We start from the raw sequence: 10,333 nt of genomic DNA on the forward strand, positions 1-10,333 counted from the left end.
GTGTTAGTGCTTCGGCAGAGAGAATTGTTAGAGAAGAGAAAGCGTAGAGTTCGCATTAGAGCGTAGAGGGAAGAGAAAGAGTAGAGCTGTTTGTTGATATCGTGTGTTGTAAACGTGTGCTTGTTAAGTGGGGCCGCTGTGTACTTTTTTGAACAGCTGGCCGAGAAAGTCATTTAAGATTTGTGAGTAAATTATGTCTTTTCGTGGAACGAACAGTTTTTTTTAATAGTATGTTTCGGAATTTTGAGTTTTCAGTATAATCTACTGTTTGTAATTTTTATGGAGCTGTGCAATGTTAAAAAGTGAAAATATTTGGTTATGAGATGAATTCTAATTAGTGGGAGACAATCAGGATATTTCCATGCTTCTGATTATGTTTGGGTAGAATTTCAATGAATGAACATTAACGAATGGATGCATTTGCAATGCAGTGTTTTTCAATCTTACGTATAAAACCTTATTTCTCTTTCTCTCTTTGTATTTACTATTTTAGTGTTTTGCTGGAGGATTTTGTTTTGACTAATTAGTGCCTTGGGGACATATAATGTATTTAGCCTCTGTGTCATCACCGAGTCCACCCATTCCAAGGCTCCTTGTATTTTATTCTTTGTGTTCTCCATTTCCATGTAAGGCTTTTTCACAGGATTCAATGGGTGAAGCAGACGAGGCCTATAATCAATTAGATTAAAGGCAGTTTGAGGGGAAAGTGATGTAAGAGACAGAAACAGCAGAGTCACTTCCGTTCCCACCCTTTTCACGCCCCAACCCATCACCTACACTCTCTTTCATATTCCTTCCCAAGTTTCTGTCTTTGCGAAGGGTCGGATTGCTTTACCTCCGCGTATCCAGTGGCTGCTCCATCCTCCCGTGGGAAACTGCAGAGCTTGGTGAAAGAAACACGATGGCTGAGGAGGGAGAAGGAGGAGGAGGGGAGGTCAGCGAAGGCGGGCTGTTGAGAGGCGTTCGTCGGTAGTCGGACGCGTGGCGGCGGAGTATGTAACCGAGGACAATAATAAAATCATCTCTCCGTAGTCTATGAGTTTCCTTTCAAAAATCCCTGCCAATTGATCGGCGACACCCCTTAGAGCATCGGGGGTCTTACAGTACCAAATTTATGGGAATATTACCTGATCGAGGAGGCGGACCCGAGCGGTGAGAGGGAGGGAGGGGAGCTTGTAGCGACCCGAAGTCCCCGATACTGCGCCCCTAACCTCCCCCCAGTTCTTCTCAAGAGACTGTTTCACATCGGAGCCCCACCATAATCCTAGAATTTTTACAGGTGGGTTGCCTAGTTCCCACACGTTAGAGGCTATATCACCCTTTAGAACTTTCAATTTTGATTTAGTTTTATTCACTTCTAAACCACCGGGAGCATAGGATTGAATTAAGTCATTGGCCAAGAGTAGTTGGCTTGGATGCCCAATGAATAAAATCAAATCGTCAGCGTATACAATATTTGAATAAGTAATTCCTTGTCTAGCTATGCCAACTCCGGCAGCTTCAAGTGCCCTTGTAAGAGGGTCCATTGCGACGGCAAATAGAGCCATAGATAGGGGACATCCTTGCCTCACAGAATTCTTGATAAGAAATTCATGCGAAGTTTTCCAACCTATCCTTATGCATGCTTTTGCTTCATTGTATAGATTTTGAATTGCACGAAGAAAGATGAGTGGGAAAGCCATTTTTAATGAATATATAAAATATATTCAATACGAATATAATCAAACGCTTTTGTAAAATCTACGGGTTAAATGGCAAAAAAATCTTCGGAAGGAGGAGACGGAGCCAAAAATATATCCCGTAATAATACTGAAGCGTCTAGAATATTTCGTTTTTTCGAAACCGCGTACTGTGTTACAGATAATGTGGATTCCAGAGTGTTGAAGCACGGACGCGAGGTTACGGTTCCAGCGCCTCACGCCGTCTGCTGCTGCCCAACGCGCATGCGCGGGAATACTTGAGGCGCCCTCTCTCGCCGCTCCGGCCAATTCTCGTCCGCGCACTGACTGTCTCTCTCTCTTACTTCAACCTCAACGGAGTGCGGACCTGATCCAACTGCATCAGCCGAGCACTATCAACGAGCGCAGCCTGCCTCATCCAGAATATTTTTAGTTGTGTATCTTTGTCCTTATTTCAATTTTCAATACACAATTAGCAGAGATAAGCCAGGAAATTTTAATTTACTCCTGCAATAACCATTTGGTGACCCCGACGTGATTCTTTGCATGAATCAACCACGTGGCTGCGATCGGTTTCCGAGTCGTATTTCTTCACGAGAGAGCAGTCTTCAACGAGAAGGAGCTTACTTCGACTGCTGCGCGACCGCATGTGCAGTTTTCCCGACGAGCGTCATCACGCCTGTGGAAACCACGCCGGTGGAACGACGGAGCGAGCGGCTGTTCTGCCGATTCTACCTTTCCTGTCGACGATGGCCGTCTCTGGTGAGTGTAATCATTTTTGGTTCTGGCTCTTCCTTCTCCCATTGTAATCCTCAGTATCCTTTGATGCAATAAGTTACCAAGCTAACATGAGTGAGGATCTTAAAAAATGAATTCATAAGCGGGGTCTAATAAAATCTCGCCTCACGAGGTTTAAGGCGTACTTGGACGACGAAGAACGAGACCTCGCGGAGTTTCAGTTATCAAGCCGTTTGTCAAGGCTGCGCGAGTGCTGGTCGGAATTTGATTCTATTCAAACAGAAATTGAATTATTACCATCAGAATCTAAATCTGTAAGCGAAGCTCTTGCCGAAAGAGAAGCTTTTGAAGATACTTATTTTGAGTTGGAGACCCGTTTTGAAGAGCTTATCAAAAGTGGAACTTCAACTTCGTCAAATTCGCCTCCAAACGTCAATGCCTCAATCGCCGGACTCCAGCTGCCCGCGTTAAATTTGCCATCTTTCAGTGGAGCATACGAGGAATGGGTTCCATTTCATGACACTTTTCAGTCTCTAATTCATGATAATGCATCGCTCTCTCCCATTCAAAAACTCCATTATCTTAAATCATCTTTAAAGGGAGCGGCTTCTCAATTACTGGATAGTTTAGAGATTTCTGCCACTAACTACCAAGTGGCTTGGCAATTATTAAAGGACCGCTATGAGAATAAAAGAATAATCATAAACAAGCACGTACAAGAAATTATGAATTTCCCTCCGATAGCCAAGGAATCGGTGGCAGCGTTAAGGCGTCTTTTGGACGAAACTCTGAAGCACGTTAGAGCCTTGAAGGCTTTGGGTCAACCCACAGAGCAATGGGATACCCTATTAATTCACTTAGTTTCCCATAAATTGGACTCGACAACAAGGAGAGCATGGGAATTAACATTGAGTTCAAATGAACTACCAGTTTTCGAGGACTTAATTTCATTTTTATCCCAGAGTTGCAAAATCTTGGAGGCATCTGAAAATGATCAGTGCGCTCACCAAAGGCCCATTCAGTATGTATCCCCGGGAAAATCTACAGTGCATTCTCGTCCACCGGGGAAATATTCTCGCAAGTCAAGCGTTCATGTTGCCGCGCAACCCTCCTCTTGTGCGTTCTGTGAGAAGTCTCATCAGCTATTCCAATGCAGCGCTTTCCAGAAGTTACCGATTTCTGATAAGATAAATAAATGCAGAAATCTAAAGTTATGTATGAATTGCCTGCGCCGGGGCCACATGACAATTAATTGCAAATCGACTTCGTGCAAGAAATGTGGGAAGAGGCATAACACATTATTGCATTTGGAGCAACCCATTCACGATTCTTCCGCCTCCTCCACTCAACAGCCTCAAACGGCCGGAAACGAGTTTTGCCTCCACAACAGCGATGAATCTCAACAAATCATTTTGGCCACTGCCATCATCAACATCGCGGATTCACGAGGCCATTTGCATAGTTGCAGAGCATTGTTGGACTCTGGTTCTCAATCGAATCTCATAACAGAATCACTTTCTCGATCCTTGGGACTTAAAAGAATTAAGGCTTCCAAACCTATTATGGGCATCAATCAAAATATATCCCGAGCATCTCATTATGTTACTTCTAGCATTAAATCAAGGATAAATGCTTTCACATCGGAACTAGATTTCATAGTTCTGCCCCGTATTACCGGGGATTTACCATCAACAACAGTGCGTCGTTCGTCATTTCATGCACCCAAGAATATTCAACTCGCTGATCCCTGCTTCTATCGCCCCAGTAGAATAGACTTACTTCTTGGTGCCGAGATATTCTGGCGTCTGATGTGTGTTGGCCAAATCCGAATTTCTGATAACTTACCTACCCTACAGAAAACTATTTTAGGATGGGTGGTATCAGGAAAAATTACAACTAACGTTTGCTCACCTCATTCATTACCACCAAGTGTCTGTAATCTTAGCACACTAGGGGACAGCTTGGAGGATACTATGCAGAGATTTTGGGAAATTGAACAAGTAAATAAGAGGGAAAATTTTCTCTCAGAAGAAGAAAAGGCTGTCGAAGAACATTTCAAACGCCACTTCAGTCGCAGTTTGGGAGGAAGATTTTCAGTTAGACTTCCGTTTCGCCATGATCCACACCTGTTAGGTGACTCAAAAACCAATGCACTTCTTCGATTTAAAAAATTTGAAAGGCTATTTACGGCCGATCAACAATTAAAAGTGGAATACGGCAATTTTCTTAATGAATATTTAGAACTGGATCACATGGATTTGTTAGATAAATCTGATTCTGAGAACCATACATCAAAAACAGTGTTTTATTTACCCCATCATGCGGTCATAAAACAAGCCAATGCCGCTAAAAAATTAAGAGTTGTATTCGACGGTTCAGCGAAGAGTTCAACTGGCATTTCTTTGAACGATATTCTGATGGTCGGTCCAGTGGTCCAAAGGGACTTGTTCTCAATTCTTCTTACCTTCAGGTCATACGCTTTTGCCGTCACCACGGACATTCAGCACATGTATCGGCAAATTAAGCTTCAATCACCTGACACCGACATGAAGTTAATTTTGTGGAGGGATTCCGTGAAGGAGGAATTGAGGACCTATCGCCTAAACACCGTTACCTATGGATTATCGTCCTCATCTTTTTTAGCCACCAGATGCCTCTTGCAGCTAGCCATCGAGGGACGAGCGGAATTTCCTTTGGCATCAGCAGCTTTGGAAAACAACTGTTACATGGATGACATCATGTCAGGAGCTAATACACTCGAGGAGGCCTTAGAATTGCAAGCAGAATTGAAGAAATTGCTTGAATCTGCTCAATTTAAACTTCATAAATGGTGCGCAAACCATCCATCTATCCTAGAAAGGATCCCGATTGAAGATCAAGAAACATTGTATCAACTCCCAAATGAATCTGAAAATACCATCAGGACTCTAGGGATGCAGTGGCAACCAATGATGGATCATTTTTCTTTTATTGTTCCTCCCATCGATAATCAAGTTCAATTTTCAAAACGCAGCATTTTGTCTGATATATCTAAATTATTCGATCCATTGGGGCTCTTAGGACCAATAATCGCAAAGGCCAAAATAATAATGCAGAAACTTTGGCAACTCAAGCTGCAATGGGACGAATCTATTCCTACCCATATCCACACTGAATGGTTGGAATTCCGACGGCAGCTTGCAGAAATCCATCGGATACAGATACCCAGAAGTATTATAAATGGCGGTGGAAACCACAACGATGACCAGCTGCATGGATTCTGTGATGCTTCAGAAGCTGCGTACGGCGCCTGTATTTACGTACGTTCCGTTAACGACAAGGGAAAAATAAAAGTGACATTATTGTGTGCAAAATCCCGAGTCGCTCCATTAAAACAAATGACTATTCCGCGACTGGAACTTTGTGCTGCATTATTATTAGCGCAATTAGCTTCAAAGGTATCAAGTCATCTCAAGTGTCAGCGTTATTTTCTTTGGACGGACTCTAAGATAGTTTTAGCTTGGCTTTCATCCCCATCTAAAACTTGGAAAACATTCATAGCTAACCGGGTTGCAGCGATACAGGAGCTAACTGATAACATGGAGTGGGGCCACGTTCCCTGTTCTGAGAATCCGGCCGATGTATTATCCCGAGGTTCTTTTCCGCTTCAACTTCTTCACTGCAACTTATGGTGGTCCGGGCCAACTTGGATAAGTGATTTCAACTCAATTCCTCCATATGAACACCATGCTGATGATTATTCCGACGCGCAGCTTGAGAGAAACTCTGATTACCTCCAGGTCCATCTTGCTGTTCATGTTAGCAGCGATATCTTCAAGAGATTTTCATCATTTTCCCAATTGAACAGGGTCATCGCCTATTGCCTCCGATTTGTAAATAACAGTAGGCTACCGAAACGTCAACGAAAAATAGGAATACTAACTTTGGGCGAAATTCAAGATGCTCTGTTTCATTCAATTAAGGTCATTCAATCTCAGCATTTCGGTCCAGAATTAGAAGCTTTGAGGAAGGAAAAGGAGGTGCCCCCTAGAAGCAACCTGAAATCCTTAAACCCTTTTCTGGATGACAAGGGTGTGATCAGGGTGGGCGGCAGACTTGAAAATTCACGACTAAATTATGACCGGAAGCATCCAATTGTTTTGCCAAAAAATGAGCATTTTACTGAATTGATAGTAAAAGAATTTCATATATTATCCTTACATTCAGGACCTCAAGCGCTCTTATGTGAGGTTCGACAATTTTACTGGCCTATTCATGGCAGAAAACTAGCCCACAAGGTAGTAAGCAAATGTTTAAATTGCTTTAAAGTGTACCCTTCCACTTCTAAGCAACTCATGGGACAACTTCCACCTCCAAGAGTGGCACCCAGCAGAGCCTTTAGCAACACTGGCATCGATTATCTTGGTCCTGTGTGGTTTCGACGGGTGCAACAGAGGCGCAGTCCACCCGTTAAGGGCTACGCGGCTCTTTTCATATGCCTTTCCACAAAGGCTATCCATCTGGAGCTCGTCAGCGATCTTACTACTGCTTCTTTTTTGGCAGCTTTGAGACGCTTTATGGCACGCAGAGGGAGACCGCATGACTTTTACTGCGACAACGCTACCAATTTCGTGGGAGCAAGAAACGAGTTGATAGCACTACGCAGATTATTCCAATCACAGCAGCATCAATACGAGGTCTCTCGCTCTTTATCAGAATACAATGTGGCGTGGCATTTCATACCACCCAGGTCTCCGCATTTCGGGGGTCTCTGGGAAACAGGCGTCAAATCTGCAAAACGCCATCTTCTACGAGTGATCGGCAAGGCTATCCTTACGTATGAAGAATTAACTACACTGCTAGCGCAAATTGAAGCTTGCATCAACTCACGCCCTATCACCCCCATGTCTAACGATCCTAATGACCTAATGCCTCTCACTCCCGGCCACTTCCTAATTGGCCAACCCTTAACCTCAATGCCAGAGCCAGATTTGATTGCTCTCCAGGTCAACAGACTGTCGCGGTGGCAACATGTGCAGCAGCTCTTCCAGGCCTTCTGGAGGAGATGGTCGACGGAGTATTTGTCCAGTCTTCAGCAGCGGACCAAGTGGACAGTTAAGTCGGAGAATCTAAGAGTTGGGACTCTGGTGCTGCTCGTCGAGGAAAACCAGCCCCCTCTTCAGTGGAGGACCGGAAGAGTGTTGGAGCTTCATCCAGGGGGAGATGGCTTATGCCGGGTCGTTACCGTAAAAACCTCCACGGGTGTTTTTAAGAGAGCTATTAACCCCTCAACGCCGTCATGCGTACCCAGTACGCGCCCTTTAAATTTCGTATGCCGCCGTCATGCGTACCCAGTACGCTTCCTGACCTACTGTTTATAATATTTTTTCTCCGGCCAGATATTGTATGTTAAATTAAAACTAATTACTCTATCTTTTGAAGAAATGTTTTTCCTTTCTAATAAAATATTCATAGCGGTTTTATGCCTTCAAGATTTAAAAAAAATGCTTCGATAAAATTCCGTTTTAAACCAGCGCCTTGACGACTTCGGTCCAAAATCTCGTCGCCTTATTTCAGCTGTTCTATCATGAAAACTTCCGCCTATTCTGCTTAAGAGACGTTTAGAAGGGTCAGCTACTTTAGCTTGATATACGGTATCTTCTAAGCTCAATGCCATCTCTCCGTCTTCTCCTTGTTTGTCGTCACCTCGAGCCCCAAGTGTGTTTGGTCCGCCTCGTTAGTCCTAAGCGTCCTAGGAAAAGGGGCCATGTGCTTCGCTCTGCATTTATTTTTTTTCTGGACAGTAATCAACGAAGATAAGATTCCATCTAAACAGTCAGCGTATACCAGGGCCCCTTCGAGATATTTTCTCGTCTCTTGAGGGAACTTCTAAACCTCGAGCTTCAGTCCACCCAGTCCACCAGAGTCATTCATGATGTGTGGTGTTCGTTCAGGCAGTGTGCTGAAATTCTCATCGGGTGTACTTCCTGTGTGTGGTATTTTTTTTTAATTGGGGATCCTACGAAATCGGAATAGTATTGAAAGGCATAAAAGAGACTCGGAAGTCTGTTTGTGTGTTAGCCTATAGTAAAATCATTGGTGGGGTGAATTTCAAGGACCTGTTATTGCATTCGTACGTAAGGGAAAGAAAACGCCATTACAAGTGATGTATAAGTTATTTAGGAGACTATTGAATGAGGCAGTCCTAAATTCATATGTTGTTCACAGGAAAAAACACGTATAAAAATTTGACTTATCATTTCGTGGGCGAGATAATATTTTTGAAATATCCAACGTCATACGAACTGTTTGGAATTCGCCGTCACTCATTGCACAATTTAGTACCAAGGCTCACAAAAATTGTTTTCCTAAAGACAATTCCTGCAGCTGGGAAGAAATCAGTCTCAAAGGATGTGTGCAGTTTGTGCGTAACATGGGAAATGAAGAGTTTGCGTGTACTGTTGTGAAAAATGTGCAGTGGGATTATGTTTGGATTGCTTCAAATCATGTCAGAGCAGATTTTCTAAGGTAAATCATTTGAATATTTGGATATAGACGTTTGAAACATTAGCATGTGATTACCTATATGAAATGATACGGTAATAATGGAACAAAGTCAGAGAAGTGGGCGGAGTGGTAAATTTTCAAGTAGGCGAAACGGGTAATCCTATCGAAAGTATCCAATCTGTTATGAAATTATCAACCCCAAATAACTAAATTACATCATGTAATTGTATTTTTAAATGCATGGAATGTTAGAGATCTCGTAGCTTATTCGAAACCAAATAAAAATCTTTCAAAATTGAAAATTTATTCATTAGTTCATAAAAAGAGATACATAAAACAAGAAATATTTTTTCCAATCGCTCGAAAAATTATTATATAGTGGCGCATTATAATACGCAAGTTTACAAAAATTTTCAACGATACTGATCGTATATTATGAAAGATATAAATTATTGAATGATAGTATACCAAAAAGGCGAAGATTTTTAAATCTCATCCGGCCGCTGAGATGGGATTTAATTAAATGCCTGCCGCGCTTGAGGGATTAACAAGCTGTGCATTCTACCAATTGAGAATTAAGAATGTTTTGTGTTTTCATGTATTATTTTCATATCATTTATTTCAAAGCAGAATCTGTTTCATTTTTAGATTTTTATTATGCTCTTTTTTTTCTCATTCCAATTGTTTATTTTTGCATGTCATTGAAAGCGCCTGCTTTCAAGGTGGGCGGTATGTTGAAGCACGGACGCGAGGTTACGGTTCCAGCGCCTCACGCCGTCTGCTGCTGCCCAACGCGCATGCGCGGTAATACTTGAGGCGCCCTCTCTCGCCGCTCCGGCCAATTCTCGTCCGCGCACTGACTGTCTCTCTCTCTTACTTCAACCTCAACGGAGTGCGGACCTGATCCAACTGCATCAGCCGAGCACTATCAACGAGCGCAGCCTGCCTCATCCAGAATATTTTTAGTTGTGTATCTTTGTCCTTATTTCAATTTTCAATACACAATTAGCAGAGATAAGCCAGGAAATTTTAATTTACTCCTGCAATAACCACAGAGAATCCGTAAAACGAGATTTAAATATACGCGTAAAGATTTTATAGTCTGAATTCAATAATGCAATAGGCCTGAAATCATTTAAGGACTGAGGCCGATTTACCTTTGTAAAAAGCGAGATAATTGCGGTATATTGACTTGAAGTCAGTGCCTCGCCTTGGCAGAAAATCTGGTTGAAAATAGCTAATAAAGTCGGGGTTAGAAGATCACCACAAATGGAGTAAAATTCATAAGATATACCATCTGACCCTGGGGCCTTGCCTTTTGGGAGGAGGCGAAGAATTTCCTCTACCTCCTCTCCTCTTATCTCACCAGCTAGCAACTCACCGTCTTGTGCCGAGCGGGTGGGTAGATTAGGAAACGGAGGGATATCGCC

General features: G+C 42.8%; 1 protein-coding gene across 1 annotated transcript; it reads left to right on the forward strand.

Annotated features, from left to right (window-relative positions):
* The first annotated feature begins 6,269 nt into the window (after positions 1 to 6,269).
* LOC124171662 lies at positions 6,270 to 9,908 on the forward strand. Its single transcript, XM_046550886.1, has 2 exons — positions 6,270 to 7,681; positions 9,453 to 9,908. The coding sequence occupies exons 1-2, from the start codon at positions 6,752 to 6,754 to the stop codon at positions 9,480 to 9,482; spliced, it is 960 nt and encodes a 319-aa protein (XP_046406842.1). The 5' UTR covers positions 6,270 to 6,751; the 3' UTR covers positions 9,483 to 9,908.
* Positions 9,909 to 10,333: the final 425 nt, after the last annotated feature.

The sequence above is a fragment of the Ischnura elegans genome, chromosome X (assembly GCF_921293095.1).
Source record: "Ischnura elegans chromosome X, ioIscEleg1.1, whole genome shotgun sequence".
Lineage (NCBI taxonomy): Eukaryota > Metazoa > Arthropoda > Insecta > Odonata > Coenagrionidae > Ischnura > Ischnura elegans.